This window comes from Aphis gossypii, chromosome 1 (genome assembly GCF_020184175.1).
Source record: "Aphis gossypii isolate Hap1 chromosome 1, ASM2018417v2, whole genome shotgun sequence".
In the NCBI taxonomy this organism is placed as follows: domain Eukaryota; kingdom Metazoa; phylum Arthropoda; class Insecta; order Hemiptera; family Aphididae; genus Aphis; species Aphis gossypii.
The window spans coordinates 2,792,856-2,812,626 of NC_065530.1; the positions used below are offsets into that span (position 1 = coordinate 2,792,856).

At 27.9% G+C, this 19,771-nt stretch overlaps 1 protein-coding gene across 2 annotated transcripts in view; it reads left to right on the forward strand.

The window, feature by feature from the left end:
* The window catches only part of LOC114123210 (integrin alpha-PS2), a 70,059-nt gene that overhangs the window by 2,381 nt on the left and 47,907 nt on the right, over nucleotides 1-19,771 (forward strand). For both annotated transcript variants that reach the window (XM_027986108.2, XM_027986110.2), the window contains exon 2: nucleotides 7,015-7,241. In XM_027986108.2, coding sequence (XP_027841909.2) covers nucleotides 7,072-7,241 — 170 coding nt within the window. In that variant the 5' untranslated portion in view covers nucleotides 7,015-7,071. The remainder of the gene's footprint in view (nucleotides 1-7,014; nucleotides 7,242-19,771) is intronic.

Consider the following 19,771-nt stretch of genomic DNA (forward strand, 5'->3'; position numbering starts at 1 on the left):
TTTAAATGTTGTATCTCATAAGTCATAACCATTACTTTAATATTTCAAACTTCGTAAACCGTTGGTTTATGTTATTTTTCTTTTCTTTTTTTTGTGAATATCTAACTGACCTTTATTTAAAAATGAAATAAATTATTATAATTATTATTTTTTTTTAATTTTAAATAAACTATAAAACATGAGAAGTACATTTCTGGTACAGAATATATACCTATTATATTGTCGGATCAACAGTTTAAAATTACGTTTTTATTTACAACTATTTCAACTTGTCAAGTTGATTATTTCTATTAAATCTACTAATTGCAAAATTTTAAAATATGTATTGTGTGATGTATATACATAATAAGTAGATAAAATGATCTGTATAATGTTAAAATATTAAATAGTTTTAATTCATTATTAGCATAAATTGTTTACAATTTTATAAATTATATTTTCTAAATGACTATACTATTTATTATTTAAATACCATTTTTAATGTTTTTCTGTTAGTGCCTAGTGGGTTTGTCATCATTGCCATAAAATTGACGCTTGAACAGATCATTGGTATAAATAGGTTAGTGCACACTCCTACGTTACTGTAACTAATTCTTTACTGCCGTGGAGTAGGTACTGATCTTATGCTATAAATTACTATACTTTCAATAAATATTAATATTCTTACACTTTTAATTTAATTATATTATTAAGTCAAATGAATTACTAATTAAGAATTTGTTTAGAAAAGTGTTTTCAATTAAAAATTAAATCTACGTACACGGTACACGTCATATTGGTTTTTTTTAATAAGAAAACATGTGGATACCAAGTACGATAGAAGTATAAAAATAATTATAAACAAATTATGTTAGAATAAAATATTTATAACTTCCCTTGAAAAGACATAATAATTTTTAAGTAATATAAAACGAATGTAATTTTATCTTTAGCTTATGTATAATAATTTGACTGTGCCAACTCTAATGTTTGCTGTGTAATTATGTAAATAATTTACAAATAATTTCAATAAGTTCTCATTGCTTACATTATTTGGTAATCGTCAATAAAATTAAAATGGATAGTATAAGAACTTCGTATATTTTCATGTTCTCTTTTGATTGCTCAATAAAACTTATACTGTACATCAGCTGTGTATTAGTTTTTTTTTAAATAAATCCATGAAAGGTACAAAAACCTGGGATTCTTGAAAACATGAATAGTTTTAAAAATAAAACTTTAATACAGGTAACCAGACATGCATTATTATTTATATTAATTATAAATTATAATAAATTAATCAACTATAGCCATGGCGCAAAGTTATAATGTCTACCTACTTATTATAAGTTTAATTTTTATTAACCATGTAGATTGTATAGTACATGTCCTATATATAGTCTTATTTTGTAATTATTCATTATTATAAAAACATAACAAGATAGTAGATACTTGTTGACCGTATGTATCAATAGGTATAATATACTATACCTATTAATATTAAAGAATTCAAACGTACGAGTATGTGTTCATTATATAATTATCTGGCTACTTACATTTTTAATTTCAAAACAACTGTATTCTACTTCGGTCAGTTAAAATATTCTAAACATTCTTGAACTAGTAACAAACAAAACGATGAATTACGTTTAGGAAACTTGTAAACATTACACAGCTAAATAATATAATATAACGCAGTGTCGCAGTATTATAATACATAGTCACATAGATACCGAGTGTGGAGAAATATCCGACCTCGCGCTTCGCGTCTACACCGTATGTGCATTGTACACCGGATAGGTCCGCCGATCGGGGTAATATTTGTGTTGGTCACGATTAGGTCAAATGTTAAGTATGGAGCTTCTTATCGAGTACATCACCCGCTTACGGTCGTTCGGGTACATTCAGGTACCTAAAAAATATCAAATTGATTTATTGTCACTTGTTTATGACCACCAACGGTCGGTATGCTCGAGTAATTCAATCCGTATTTGAGATAATAGTTGTGGTGATGAGCGCATAGAATATTGCCACTGAAAATTTAAAATACCGCAATTTTTTCAATTGTTATTTAAGTATATACAATATCCATATTTTTCGATTTACTTACATATAACTCATATAAGTAGGTATTTGACGGTTAATACGATATTCTTATGACACGACTAAATACACTCTTATTATTGCAGCTATTATAGTTTAACATAATACGAATACATTCGTTTTATTGTTATAATATAATATTACGTTTATGATTGTCGATGACTGATAAAAATAAAGTGAAGATGTGTTAAATAACTCCCATGTTTTCGGTCTAACATATTTTCACTTACCTACCTATTTCACGGATGTTTTATGAGGTTTAGTGATAGATAATGTATCATTTCAATCGAATAAAAACGTAATGGGTTACTTAATTACATTAGTATTTTTGTAGACTAAAATATTTTATTTTTATTTTAGACTTTACAATGTTTAGGAGATATAATATATAGAATATAGCACTATCTACTATATTATATTACTATACAACCATGTCATTAATTGTTTTATATTTAACGAAAAAAAGTAAAAATACTGTTTATCAGGTTGTGTAATTTTCTGAACCATTAAATTGTTAATAATAATAATAATAATAATTCAACGACGATCGAGTTCTGGCGTCTAAAAGAATTTGATGTCTACGAAAAAATGAACGCATTGCACACCCAAGTGGGCGCACACATGTCAACAGCTGTAGTATCACACCTGTCTTGTTTTTGAATTTAATTTTAATAATAGATTATTCATTCAAATATTCAATAATAATAATGATAATATGACTGGCGTATTAACTATTATTTCATAACAATATTTTCTTTATACCATATTTTTCTTTATGGTATACATTTCTAACTGTCAAGGTTTCATAAAATCAACTGAACCACGTACATATGTATTAGTTCTCGATCGTTAATATGGATCATAACGTCTAGATTTAGTGTCTTGCGCATAGAGTTCTAGTTGTTGTATTCCAAGACTTCGTCCGTGTACAGGTTGAGTCACGTTTTAAATTTAGATTTTTGCAAAATGGACGTATGCCAAACAGAGTAGAGCTTGGCCAAAATGACCAAACCGCACAAATAATCATGAATGAAATATAAGCCTATCCAGTAGGAGTCGTGTATATATCTTGAAATGTCAATTGAACAAGAAGCCGTATGTAGTTGATAACAAATGTTTAAGAGTCGTTGTGCTGGATAAGTGTCATGTTCTTGGCAAAACAAATGGCCTTGAAGGCTTGAGAAAAGGTGTTCATACACAATATAAAGTAAAAATCGAATAAATTATAAATAACATAATTATTAAATTACAAATGGAATATCTATAATATAGAATAATAACTCGTTATACCCGTAAATTATAATAATATAGGTACACATATACTATTATGAAAACTTGAACTTTTTAATATTTTATCTATAGTACAAATTTGTATGGTTGTATGTTATTATATTTCGACTCAACTTTGATAATTTATAAAAAATAACCATTAAAACTAAGAATTTATATCGAATGGACAAATTCCATACATGGCGTTAGACATATTTTATAATTGGGTGTGTGGGAAGTACACCTACAGTGGAGTATGTTCTATGTAGAGTTATTACAACAAACATAAGGTATAGCCTGATACATAGACAAAAAGTTAACTTTTGAATATAAATGGTCAAGATTTAGGTGTAATAATTTGTATTATGCACATAAAAATATTATATGTATTTACTATTTATGTCTGATAGGTATATAATAATTAATAAGTAGAATATGCACTTACTTATAGGTAATTTTAAATAAGCAAATCACAGGTGTACACTTGTACTGTATATTTATACATACTATTTAGTATACTTGACATTACTCGTACATGGAATATTATTTTAATAATTATTATAATCAATAATAACTACATAATTATTAGTAAATATTGTTAACATACAAGCCCATGGATATATAGATGGTTTATAGTTTTGCTATTAAACACGGCAATAACATCAAAGGTTGAAGCTATAGGAGAAAGTGATCAATTTATTTAGAAAAATTGTGATGTGTGGTAAGTAGGTATAATGAATTCTGCATAGGGCGTACATTTGATTTATTATTATTTATTATGCTCGGCGTGTGACTATAGAAAGATTGTAAATAATTTACCTTATAACAATAGTCAATAGTACTTATATCTACCAATGTGTTTATACGTATACATACATAGGACGTAGCTGGTGTATAAATAAAACGTATGATAATCTAACGACGCGCGCGATATTGCAATAAGCAATAAAATAATGCGTTATCCACTGTAAATCTCAATCCGGATAGTCGTCTATCGATTCGCGTGAACTTATAATATGCAAACGCGAAACCGGAGTGCCCGTCTATCTTTTGCATAATATATATATAATAATATATATATTATTGTGTGTATTATAATACCTATATATACCTAGCCGGAGTTCTGGATACTCGCGCTGCGGCTTGTCACGCACCGTCGTCCTCGTCGACTCGTCGTCGTATTGCCCGTTATACGCGAAAGTACCTACCCGACGTCACAGATCACAACCGTAGTACATATACCGTCTATACCTACCATGATATTTATACACCGACACGATATTTCATTATTATTATTATTATTATTGTATTTATTTTTTTATTATTTATCATTATTGTTATTATTATGCACGGCTCGGTCGACGTTCGAACAGCAGTCCCTGTTGGCGGGTGTCCGGGGGTAAAGACGAAGGCTGCTGCAACCATAGGCTCCGAGTGTATATAAGGCAGCACACACACACACACACACATATACAGACAGAGATAGTTCGATAACGATCGCTGTACATGGCCCGTGGGAATAAAACGCTCACTTCTCCGGTAAATATGGAAATATTGTGCGCCGCTGCCTTACACACGTTTTCGCGAGATGCCTAACGGATATAATTTTTTCTCGATCGACTGCCGGCGATCTCTGTCACGTAAAACGTGTTTTACAAGCCACATATTATATATAATATTAATATAATATATCCTCATCTTCCTTTGCAGCACGGCGGCCGCGGCTGTCTCGCACGCGCGCCCGTATAGTCCGTCGGTGGTTTTGTTTTTGTAACGAGTTCCGCTCGTATTATAATGGTATTACAATATTATCATAAGGATAAGTGTGTGTACATAATACATTGTACCTACACTCATTATAATAATATCGTCGGCTTGTGCATTATTTGATACACATTAAAATATGCATCATAATATTATATTTAAAATAGGTAGGTACCTATAGTAAGTATGTGACAATATGACCTCAACAGTGGGTTAAGGATTTTCTCATGGGGGAATGGAGATATAAAATTTGTTACTTAAATTTATGTAATGCATATTATATTATATACCTATTATTAAAGGTTTTAGATTTTTTAATTTTTTTTTTTACTTAACGATTTCATTTCGTTGAGGAGCAGGGTTTTTATTTTTTTAAACTCACCGGGAGATATGACCCCATATCCCACATATCCCATACCCCTCACCGCTAGCTGCAGATCACCCGTCACTATGACGTATGCATTAATGTGTGTTGATCCATATATGGATATTATATTTGTATATAATTTATAAAGATGTAATTTTAATCTGAACTGTCATAACAAGTGATTTCCTGCAGTATAAATGACATAGGTATAGAATATAGATAGATATATTATGATGATGATGACGTACAAGTTTGTATGGTTTTCGACCACTAGACGTAACTGCAGTATATGTTTATATAAATTATATTATTATACATATTTTATTGACTGATGGATGAACAATTTTAAGTATACAGATATTCGACGTGGAGTGACGATGACTATTCGTTATGCACCGTCGTTGCGGATTAAACGTTCAACAATAACGGAATAAGCTCTAATAATTAATTTTTATAGACAAGTTGTAGCCGACAAGTACATGTTAGGTTCATACGTGGTATAGGTAAAATATTGAAAAATACTTGTTATTATGATTTGAATTTGTAATTAAAATAGCTGAAAAACGAATTATGACTAATTATCTTCTACAGTCATGTTTAAAAAATATCTACCTATTATTCTATCTATATACCTAATATATTATAACTTATACTTAAATACTATTAATCTGTTCATGATTATAATCTGTAAGTACTCATTTCCAAGAGCCAAGGTTATTTTATTTCTTCTATCCATTGCAGTATCTTCATTTCATCCAAATGCATCGAATGCATATTCATTACTCCATTGGAAACTATATACGTTTTCTGTCGTTTTCATTATTGTCACACTTAACTATTATCTATTACATGTAAATATAATATAATGAATATAACGTTATAACTTATAATAATAAACAATAATAACTATGTAATAATTATATCTGCGGGGCACTTTCAATAATCTTTCTTTTCAAATCAAACTGAAAGTAACTTTTTTTGTTATATCAGTGAATTGATATAATCTTCAATAACGAGGTTATTATACAACTATTGCGTATAATAATATAAATATTTAAGATTTAATTTTCATGATTATATAGTTTCCGAGTATTCGATTGATATACGTAATTTGCAATAATTATATTTGAACAGTTCAGTATACGTTTAGACAACTAAATCGCATTACGGAATGTAAATAATATGCGAAATAGGATGTATTTATTCAATACGAGATTTAAATTTGTATGATAAATATTTTTAAGTTTGTGACCGGTGCATATTGATGTGTTAGGTGATAAATGCAAACTCTCGCAAACCAGACTGAAATCGTGAGTGCCGTGTAAATAGTATACATGCGTGTCGTCTGCACGCGTTGTTGTATTTGTTCATTTTTAAATAACTACCATTTCACACTTTATACAGAGATAGACATCTTACTATTACGCATCGATTTACAACAATACTACGTTGTAATAATAAATATGTATATACATTAAATTTATATTTTTATAATCTTAATTTATCGTTTTTTATTTTACAATTGCTTTTAGGGTTCAAATGACAGACGTATGTATATTATGACCACGAGAAGGGCATAGCAAATCGAGATGACTCCGCCGTCATCACGTCCCTTATCTACTCTACTAGTCATTGCATTGTGCTGCAGCGCAATATTTGGCTTCAATGTGGACGTTAAAAATTGCATCAGACATCGAGGGCCCGAAGGGTCTATGTTCGGGTTCAGTGTAGCTCAGCATAAAGAGCACGGTCGATCATGGTAAGTTATTTTTAAATTTAATTCGACTTCGTAAGACTCGTCAATAGTATCTCGTACGATATTATATTATAACATAATATATTTCAACATCCTAATTTACTAATTTAATCTATATGGCCTATTGAGGAGAAGGAACATTATTCGACGTGATTAAATCATTTTAATCTCCTCGAGTTTAATAATGTACAACTGTTTTTATTCTATAATTGTATTGACATTTAATGTTAACAACTACACTCATACAATAGGACGTATGTATTATTATTATAGTATATAGGTATTGCATTTTCTATAGGGCATAAAGTGACATTTTGTTCGCGGTTTACTAATCCGAGACCTTTAATGGTCTTGACAGCGTAAAAATAATAAAAACAATAAAATACGTTTTTATAACATTGCGCAGGATGAAATATATATTATAAGTTATTTTACGTGATTAAGTATCTACAACTCTTTATATGTATATTATAGGCTACTCGTAACGATAACACGTTGTTTTATATAAGGCTTCAGAGCACCTATACGTCATATACGCGTTCCTGCGATGCATTTATCGAGTAAACAAATATATATACTATATTATTATTTATTTTAATGGTACTTAATATTTATGCCACAACATAATATTATATTATATTATATATTGTAGTTATCATTTTTATATAAATATTAATATGAACGATGTGAACTAAACATTTGATATGCATACGATGTTGCTATAAGTTATATTGGATCTGATGAAATAAATTAATTTGCCATTTATACTGTGTTATTATACATTTATTGTAGGTTTATATCTATTATACATTGCACATTAAAATTAAATTTAAAAACTGCGTTATTTTAACGTGATTAAAATGTATTTATCTGAATATGTCCAGTCTTTATTTAAGATGAAAAAAAAATGACTAATTGGAAGTATACAAATAAAAAAATATATTTATATGTTTAACATAAACATTCATAATAATATATGAATAACTCATTTTTCACACTTCTCACATTTTACAGTATTAACTATTAAGTTAAAAGTATATATTAAACTGATGAGAGATGCCAATTTTCAAACACACATTTAGACCACGCGGTTCTATTCGAGCAACAGCAAAGATAACAGATTCCTTCAAAATAATTATTTTACAAATATATATATATATATATATATATTTATATTTCTTTATTAAATACTTTCAATTAACAAAAAAAAAAAAAACAATTTAATTTAATTTGTTGAAATATGCCATAGATGTAAGGCATAACACAACACCGTTCACTCTCTTTATGTTCGACCCTGCAAATTCGATGTTATTAATTCTGAATTATGATTATCTTTCCGTTTTTATTGGTTGGATCAAATAAAAAAGTCATCACCGTCGCCTAAAATCCCTTTAGATATGTACTATCATTAAGTCCAAACTACTATAAACGTGTGTCCGTAATTCCAACTAAGTGGCAAGCTCCATTAGTTCAGAAAACTGTTGTCATTTCAATTGACATTTGACACTTTTATATTGTATATATATAATATATATATTGACACATTACGAATGACTTGCAATTATATAGACGCTTTTATTTTACTATTATATTATATTGTTCATTATTATGATACCCACGACACTCGTCCGTATGGAGTTTATGTAACATATAATGGCGGTTTTTATTCATTTTTTTTTTTATAATATCATTGTTCAATTGTAAAGAAGCCGTTTTCAACTGTACCACTTAAATAATATTATGGATACGACTAGGAACATCTCGCCGACGTCTTTTGTTTCCGTTCTAACGTCGCCAGATGAATATTTATTATAATTGAACACACTGGACTCATGTCAATGGGCTATATAATGTATTTTATCATTTATGCATATTATAGTAAAGAGGGAGTATATATATTTGATATCATATACATTCATATTTACAATTGAATATTGTATTACATTAAATGAATAGGTAGATTTACGATATACGTATTTAAAATAATTATTGATAATTGATATGGTATATTCATTAAAGTGATGCTACATTTTATTAAAATTATACATCTATTTTAAAACTGTTTAATTAAAAATATTTTGAGAAATAATAATTAATTATGTGATAATATACTTTGATCTTTAAATGAAACAAAAAAAATTATTTTTAGAGCTTTCAATTTACAATGTTTTTGATTTATAAAACATCATTATAAAAATAAAATACTAATCTTAAGCCAATGAAATAGTCTGATATAAAGTTAACTCTTGCATTATTGATCCGATACCCATTGTCAAAACGTAATGGAAGACAAATATAAATAGTAGCCGGAAGTTATAGTTATATAGTTTTTTTTTTTATGAGCGCATTTAAATTGTCTACAATAATATTTGATCAAAATGATTTTACGACTAAAATAATGAACAATAAAACGGGTGTGTGGCTTAATTTATTTTTGAAATGATAAATAGATTTATATGTTTTTATAGGTAATTTAGTTTTCTTATCAATCAATATTTTTTATTATACCTATTATACTTACCTATATTATATAGCTCTAAGTAATGTAAAATATATTTAAATTCGTAGCTGTTATTTGGTCATAATAAGGGTTTTTTCATTACAATTTATAGCTTTTAACTCTATACTATAATGATGTTGCATAACTTACATATGTAAACTGCATGTAAATTACTCTTTACTCATATAAACTAAACCCTTAAGCGTATTACTTCCGTTTTCACATTATTATTCGTCATTATTATTTTTACCATTAACAAACAGCCCTATGGTTGGTATGTATGGTGTTAAGTAAATACTATATACTAACGATAGGAACACTAAATAATATATCTTTTGAATTTAAATAATTTTTTAAAACTTTTATTTGTTTAAAATTTAAATATTTTTTTTTAACTGTAAATAACAATCTTGTCGGAATGGAGTTGACTTTGAGACATAAAATACTGTACTACATTACGCTTAGGTTCTTACGCAATAGACACAATGTTGTTTCTATCTAAAGAAAATATTATTAGTTACTATAGATAGTTTGTGTTTATTTTCAATGAAGTTTTCTAAACATAACACGTAATGCTAAACTATATAGCAATATTTAAAAGTTATATATATTATATAAATATAATTTAGATTTTAGAGCTAACAGATGTCAGATAGTTACCATTATTATCATATATCAATAAAAATATTGACTTACTTTAACCTACATCTCAATAAATAAACGTGTATAAATCGGTATTCTAAATTAGTATATTATGCTAAATAAAATTCAATTATGATGAATTAATTTCATTTTTTTTTAGAATGAAATATTTTTTTTTATATATATATTAATAAGATGTTATATTACTAATTATATTTAATAATACTATAATATATCTATATTCTATACCTATACTATATTTTTATAATATATGAGTAAAAGTAAAACATAATTTTAAAAACGTATAACCATTAACCAACTGTTCTAATGTTGTCTTATATATCAATATTTGTAAACATTTAGTTGTATATGTATAATACATTAATACATATTATAATAGCGCCACACAACCACAACTAATAAAACTAACAGGTACTTTAAAGGTGTGAGTTGCCAGTATCTGAGTCAAACATTTAATTTTAGCATTACTGAATATGTTTCTATCCTTGACATAGACTCACTAGAGTTAATGATATTTAACAAAAAGTTATAAAATGTTTTCTAAACTAATAGAAGTCAGATGTTTATTAGCCACCTCGTGAAGACACCCATTCTTTTATTTGTTTATATACGTCTCTTTGAATCATTAGTCTGTAAAATTCCACAGACAGATGCTGGTCCATATTATATTATTATCATCCATCACCGTCTCTGATTGAAATATATAAACTGGGGAGAACCCATTAGTGTACAGGGAGGGGTAGAAAATAGTAGCGATGCCGTTTCAATAGGTTGCTGATGAGGATGAGGTAGTAGTAGTTGCCCCGTAGATCAATTATTATTATTTGTTATGTATGTACCTATATGGCGTACTACTATTATATAGGTACGTATTACGTGCTTATTTTATTATCGTTAATATGACGTAGGTATCCAGGTAGGCACCTGAAACAGACTATATTATTATAATATTAAGTTCGATTTAAATAAATGAATGGACTAGGAAAAAATATGTATTAAAAAAAACTTAAATAGCTTTCAACTACACTCGTTCTCAACACAATAGGAACTATATTAACAACATATGGTACTTGGAATTTAACTCGCAAACGAATGCAAATCAATATTGTATTTTACTATAAATAAATCTATACGCATTTTTTGCAGCGCACAGTTGAAACAATAAACTGTCACATGCAAATGGATATCTGTCAAAGGATTTCCAGTTTAGTCTGAGCACGTGTATAAATTAAAATACAAAAAATAAACATTGGGTATAAATGGTATAATATACATATTACATTTCATAATTATTGTATTCACTGTTCAGTGTTCATAGACACATACAATATGTAGTCAATACTGTTAATGGTATAATATTTATTGTATTGATTACCCACTATATTGGTATGTTTATATACTGCATTACACTTAGAAATATTTAAACTAAGCATTAAAATAATATAAACATTTAAAAGTATAATAATTCCAAAAAATTGTACTTTTATTATTTTATTAATTTCAATTTATTTTTAAATTAAATTATACTCTATTATTAAAGTTTTTATAAAATATAAGTTAATAGTATGCTATAATAGACTAGACTAAACATAAAAAAATATTTTCATTGTATAATTTATCAATTCTTATACTTACCTTTTATATCACCATCCAGATGATCATTTTTAGAGCATGGCTGTCGAAAAAACAAAAAAAAAAAACCATATGTGACGCTCATACGTATTATGTTAGGATTATTTAAGGATACAGCTGACGATGACAACCGACTGCATGCAAAGACTAGAAAAATATTTCTTCAATTGTTATTATTGGCGTTAATAAACATTTTTTTGGCAAACATTCGTATATTTCTATTGGTTGTTAATGAAAAGAAAAATGTATAAGTTTAAAAAAGTCAATTAAAAAAAAAGACAGATTAAAGATTGATTTTTAAAATTTATTTTAATATGTATTATATATATATATATATATATATATAAGTTAATTTATCTATAATGAAATCCATGCTATTTACTAATATACATTTAAAACATTTTAAATATTTAAATTTAAAGGTTTTGAAAATAACTCTTTCATTTTAGTGTATGAAGTAAAGATTATTTTTTATGACAACACTTGGTTTAAACGGTAATCTAATGCAAGAATTTTTACCTAAAACCATTCCAATATTTTAAACCTTAAGAAGAAAAAGGACGGATATTATATTACCATGCACGTGTTGTTCACATTGAGTTATTCAGGCAAAATTTAGGACCGACCCTTTGGTAATAACAAGAAAAAAATGGGTCATAATATATTACATAGTATGTTATAATTGAAAACATGTTTAGATTTTTTTTTTCTTGTGTAGTCCAGAAAAATAATAAAATATTGATAATATATGTTTTGAAATGTATATTATATAATATTGAGTAAGTATGTTGTGATATTTAATTTTCAATAGAAAATGCCGCTTGTCATTACATTATTCTATCGGAGATTTCTAAAATATAATTTATACTAACATTGACATTACTTACTAGGTATACACTATACATTAATTATAGTCATTGCACTATTGCAGTATGTACCGTGTATAAACAAAATTTTAATAATTAATCGACTTTAATGTTTTTATAACATTCCAATAATGAAAATAATATACTAACATATACAACGTCTTTACTTAGAAATCTCGTTAAAACGGTTAGCGATGCAAAATTGTAATAAATATATTATATATATATACACTAACAAATATTATTATACAACTCTGCCGGTCACAGCCATCGGACCAGATGATCCTTCCGGCCTCACTCGCATATATTATTTAACGCACACAACCAACCCACGGGAAAACACCTACACGAGTTTGCGCACATACACAAAAAAACGGCTATACCTCCTCTCAACAGAAGTTTCGAAGGAAAAAATGACATCTTGGTGTATGTATATTATATATTAAATTACCATCTGGCGCATATGGTACTATAAATACGCAGCATATATTGAGCATTTTCATCATAAAAATGCCCCGGCAGCCTTGACATTTCAAGTTGACCCAAATATACGTTTTAAGCGAGTTCAGCTTGAAATGTCATCAATTTCGTTAATAAATACCAATTAGGGCCACAGTAGTTGTTCGCTAATTACTAAATGGATTGAACATGATTTCGAAAATTTTAGTTAGCTGCACACCCATTATGTGTTAACGTTTTTTGTTTATGTATATTGTATACATAATATATATACAGATATAAAGAGAAATAAAGTGCTATATAGTATATTATATTTTGAAAGTACTTAATGCTAATTTATACTGACGTATTTTATAAAATTAAAATGATATAATAAAGTCTAAACGTAATGGTTAAAGACAATCTAAAACAAAAAATATAAATCTTTTTTTAAAAAAATATTAGATTTATTTTATAATTGGATATAGGTACTAAAATAAATAATACTTAAGTGTGGCGCGTTTGGAGTTCAATATGTACAATAATTGTATACGAAATGAACGGTTAAACGTGGTAATAATAATTATTATTTATGTATACCGATTGACTGCAGCCATAATCTTATTGGTATAGGTAAAATAAATTATAATGAACAATTATGAAATATTAAAATAACGATCGAAAATTTTTATGTGTCTTGACTCTTGTGCACATTTATATAATATTCTCGTAATATTGAGTTAATTGAATAGGTATAAAGCTGATAAACTAATAATATATTTATAACAATTAACTGTGTTCGAAAGTTTTATATTATATGAATAAAAAAAAATTCAAGAGTTATTGTTCTGTGATTATTCATTGATCTTATCACGCTATATTTTATTGTACACATATAATTATATCATTATATTATAATAATTATTCAATATATTCATAACCATAACACAATATTATATATGTTACGAACGATTGTTGATAATCATTTTTTATTTAATACTATAGGTATGTAATATTGTTATTCGATCATCGGCTTCAGCACGGGAATGTGTTGTTTGTAAATTATTAATTAAATTATTAACTGTTTGTATTTTATACTTATCAAACATAATATAATAATTGTGTATACGCATAATAATAAACGTATATAAATGACATATGTATAACGATAAAACGACGACTATAAAATTCATCGGATTTCGCACCGCTGCACGGTGTTATGGAAAAATAACGAGTTATTAAATCGTCAATCACGATTACACAGGCTAATATCGAATTTTTACAGTGTATACGATTATATGGTCCGTCAAAACAAAACATTACTTACGCTTTTTTTTTCAATAACGCTGTTGTTGAATTCCGTACCTTGCACAGTCTTGCGGCATCCTGGCACACTACACAGTATAGATACTCGCGCAGTAAAATATATTTTGTCGTTTCACTGAGGCATATCTAAAATACCCACGTGCAGTGTTTCACGAAATCTGTTAGGGGATGAGCCTCGGCAGTTGAACATACTATACATGCACACTAAATTCACGTACACACACACACACGAGTACAAAATACATTCACACATTCATACACTTAAGAAAATCGTCCATAGGGTCGACCGAACGGGGTTTACTCGGAACCTCGGGAAACAGAACACACTACACGCTTATATATATATATATATATATAATATTATTATAATGGTTGTATATTGGTGCCGGTCTTCGTACTGTACATATATAATATATATATATATATATATATATAAACACTCACACAAACCATATGGGCAAATATATATAATAAGATGGGAGCGCCGTAAAATCAGAGGCCCACGCACACAGCTATAAGCCGCTCTCCGTCCGAAACCCACACGTTTTGCACACGCGATATTATATATATATTATATGCGAGTATAATTCGTACGAAACTCGAACACATTATTTTCATTAAAATGATTGTTAGGTTTATATAATTTTAAGTACCCGAAAAACTTCCCAACTCCCGTGGGGATGTACATGTCGTCGCCGGGTTGTTCGGCGACAAATTTATACCAATTTTTTTTTGTTTCGAACATACTGCGTACACTTATCGCGTGTGTGGTTGTATAGATCGCGGACAAAGGTCGCACACAGCTGGGCGTCGTTAAAGCGGTGGCGGCGGAAATGTTTAGCTCGGCGGTCATACATATTTTGGGAGAGAAAAATAGTACGAGACGTTAATAATAATTATGCCGTTTTTTAATAGTCTGTAAAAACTATAAAATATGACTCAACGATACATACGTTTGTCGTCGGCAACGTATTTTATTCATTACATATAATATTATTACTGTACGGATTTGTAAAATTTGGTTTGAATTATTGAGGTCTTCTGACACTACAACAACAGTACATTAATTAGGTTTAATAGTTCAAACTTAGTTTGAGATTTTTATGATGGCTATACACTATAACCACTCTGTAATCGATGGGCGATGAAATAATATGTAAATGATATTTATATTTTAACTAGACGTCCGCTGCATTTCAGATACCTAGTTCTAGAACAATGACGTAGGTATGACAGATCAAATAATAATAAAAATATTATATCATGGTAAGTGGTCACTACATATAGACATATTTATAGTACTCGCATTTAATAATATAATATATGTATAACATAATAGATAACCAAATGGCAATAATTTAAGGGTTGTCTAGTATTGTTGTATTATTATAGAATTTGGGACTGGAAAAATGCTTATTGTTTTCTTACAATTGATTCGCAAATTCATAAAATAATATTAAAAGAAAAAACTGGTTCCATTACAATTATACCTCCCTACATTATATCTTTTCATTGTGATACGATTGTGATCGGAAATTATATTCCATCTACAATTAACGCCTGGATGTATGTACGTGGGCGAGACGGGATGACCCTGACCCCGGGGTATTGGGTTTTTTTTCAAATCACTTCTACCAGTCTCGATAGGTATTCAATTAATAGGTGTAAATATCGGTATATATAATTATATATATTTTTATCCATATGGGTATTAAGTAAAACTCATCAAAATTATTGATTTATAAATCATAATTTAAATAACTAGATGGTTGTATATACACATAGTATGTCTTCAAACCCGTTTTAAACCCCTATCGTCAAATTGTTTAGGGTTAATTATTAATATAAGAAAAACGTTTTACTTAATATAATAGTATTTAAATTTAAATTTATTTATATAGCGAAGAGGTATCTGTGTAAAGCACATAAGTCGAACATACTTAACATAACGATGTAGGTACCTACATAAAAGAATTATATTTTATTATTTTTTCTAAATATTGTATTATTCATTTGAAAATGTTAATGTGTTTTATAAATTTTATTTTTTATTAAATTGTGTGTACTTACAACTTTTATTTTTATAAGACAGTGGTTTTTATTGATACAATTTGTAGGTAATTACTTAAATGGAACTATTTTCTTTGTAATATTGTGTACGTATATATCATTGATATTAAATATAATATTATATCTTTAGTTCTTCTTATTATATCTCAATAGTTAAACAATGTTTATTTTCATAATAATTATAATAATTGTCTTAAAATATCATAATAATATATGACTAGTTGTAATGCTGTCGGTGTCGTATTAATCTTACAAGGTTCGTTAAGTAATTAAGAGTAAATTAGACACCCCTATAATATTCAAAGTCGCCTAATTTATTACAATTGTCTGTGACCACCCAGAAGTTTTACATATTTAAACTTCAAAGATAAATAATATGTATTTACAGTTTCACTAGAATTTAAATTTATAAAACGATTTATCATAAATTAATAATCCATCATAGGTATATGGTTAGGTTAAATTTCTCGAGGGATGAAATACATAACATATAAATATATTATGTAATATTTTAATATTTTTTCATAGATTGTGAAAAAAATTTTCAAAATAAATATTTTTGTGGTTGTAGAAACACTTTAAAGGTAAACTTAATTTGATAGAATTTGTTGTTATATTGTTTAAGTATTTTTTTTTTCATATTTTTAAAAGTGAAAAACGAAATTCGCAGTTTTGATAGCATAATGCTGTTTGCTGTGTTATAACTTAAAACTATATAATTAATGATAGTTTATTAGGTCAGCTAGGGGACACGTCAAGTAATAATTTACAAAAGACTATGCAGTTGATTAGTTTTTAAAAGAAAAAAAGAAAACATTCTGTTTTTCTATTTATGGATATCTTGTACAAATAGGTACACAATACACATTAAAGGTTACTTGGTCAATTATTTGGTAGGGTATAATATATATATATTTATCTATATTGCGTACAATGTACAATGTACATCCTATAAATTGTTGTAAAGTTTGCATATTAGCCGTAAAACAGCGACCTCGATAAAAATCTTACAGCTGTTATTGTTGATGTTGACTCAATGACAAATAACGAAAATCATTATTTAAAATGCATTGATAGATTAAGTAAAATCGTGATAAATTAAATATTTACCATCGTAACCACTAATGATTTTATTTTGCAGTCTTTACAACATGAATAGGTATAACTAAAACATTTAATGAATAATGTATCAAAAGTATGATGTGATTGAAATATAATATATATTTACGTACTATATAAAGTAATTCATAGAATTTGGTCGTTATTCTAAATTTGCACTAACGACAAGTATTTCTTCGAAATATTGTAGAAAGTTTTAGTTGTTCATTCATGTTTGGCTTATGTAAGTGGGTGTCTGGCGAAGGTCGATCGGGGCCACATGGAGCACTCCATATAAGGTTAAGGTGTAGGCAAAATAGGCCTCGCCCTTCACTTTACTTATTAGCTCATTTTCATGATTTTGTTGCTGACATTGCTGGGTTATTGCAGTAAATTGACAAATATATAAGCGTACGTCTATATGAAGTTAGCGTTTATTTTATGTTTTAGTTCATTTATAACTATCAAACATAACTAATTACAAGTTAGTATGGCCCTACTCTTAGCATTAACCAAATTACATTTAGATCTACCAAACTAAATCTATTTATAGACTAAAATACTGTACATACTTTAAATAATTCTATACATTTTAATCTTAAGTTCAATTTACACAACTACGTTATGTTACTATATTTGTTATTCGGTTAATTTAAATAGAATACACGTTTTTTTCTAACATACGAATTAATATATATTTGAACATGTTTTATTATCAACTTGTGCGGTGCACATACTACTCTAAGTAAGTAATACAATAAGTAAAAGTAATCAACGAAAAAAAATTGACAAATAAGGAAAGACGAGAGAGTTTTAGTAATCCCAGTGTCAGACAAGTTTTGAGGAGAGAGTAAGGTATGGAATATGGATATGGGTTACTTTTTAGGCTACTGAACGGGTTACTTGGCATTTATTAGAGCTGAGATGTAAGACTGATGAAAAGTGGGTTTTTGTAATAGTAGAGCCTTTAATAAAATTTTCTTTGTAGCTCGGAAAAACTAAAGTTTATCTTATTTTAGTTTATATATATAATAATTTTTCGTATGCTGATTAAGTAAGTGATTCTTTAAGTGTGAGAAAGTTTGTTGAGTCATATTGAAATGTTTCAAATGTTGCAATAATTTAAATAAGCTATTGATTTAGAAAAATAATAAACATTTTTTTTTTTAAGTTTGGAAATATTTAATTATTAGTTGGATATTCGTTAAATATTTTGTTTTTGGTCATAGACAGCTAATTTTAATTATAGGTACTAAAATTGTTTAGTAAAGCACAAATTTCTAATTATTATATTATACTCGTATCTACAAATTAATATACATATTTTTAAGAAAAGAGCTATTTCAATCGGTGGTATACTTTATCAAAGTATATAAAATTATATTATATTTGGCTCATTTTCCTATTGAGTATTCAGTATACCACAGTTTTCGCAAGTCGCCGTAAAACACGGAAAACCGGTACAACGTATATACCACGTACTGGCCAGTTGACACTAACAACAATTGTTTTTTATTATACTTGTGATGGTAGTTACCACTGCTGTAAGTATTTATTTTTTATTATTAGGCTTCAGAAACTATGGCCATTAGCTGTGAAATATATTTCTCATAGTAGGGTACGATACGATGGGTTTTTAAAACACGTGTTCTCATATGTGGGACATGGCTTCATCGCTAAGAATCTAGGCGGTCACCTATCCGAGAGGGATCCCATCAACACCGGACGGTGCTTAACCATAGCACCACGCAGTGACTGCAGCCAAACATTACAGCCACACTATAACCTTGCACATGTATTTGGTTTTATTTCGTACAGCCACTTAAACAACGGTTCACCGGTGACGGTTAAAATCGACTCAAAAACCAGTAGGCCACAAATTGTCAGCGCTAAGTGGTCTAATTTTTAATGGAAAAAAGTTCATTATATTAATAGTAAAT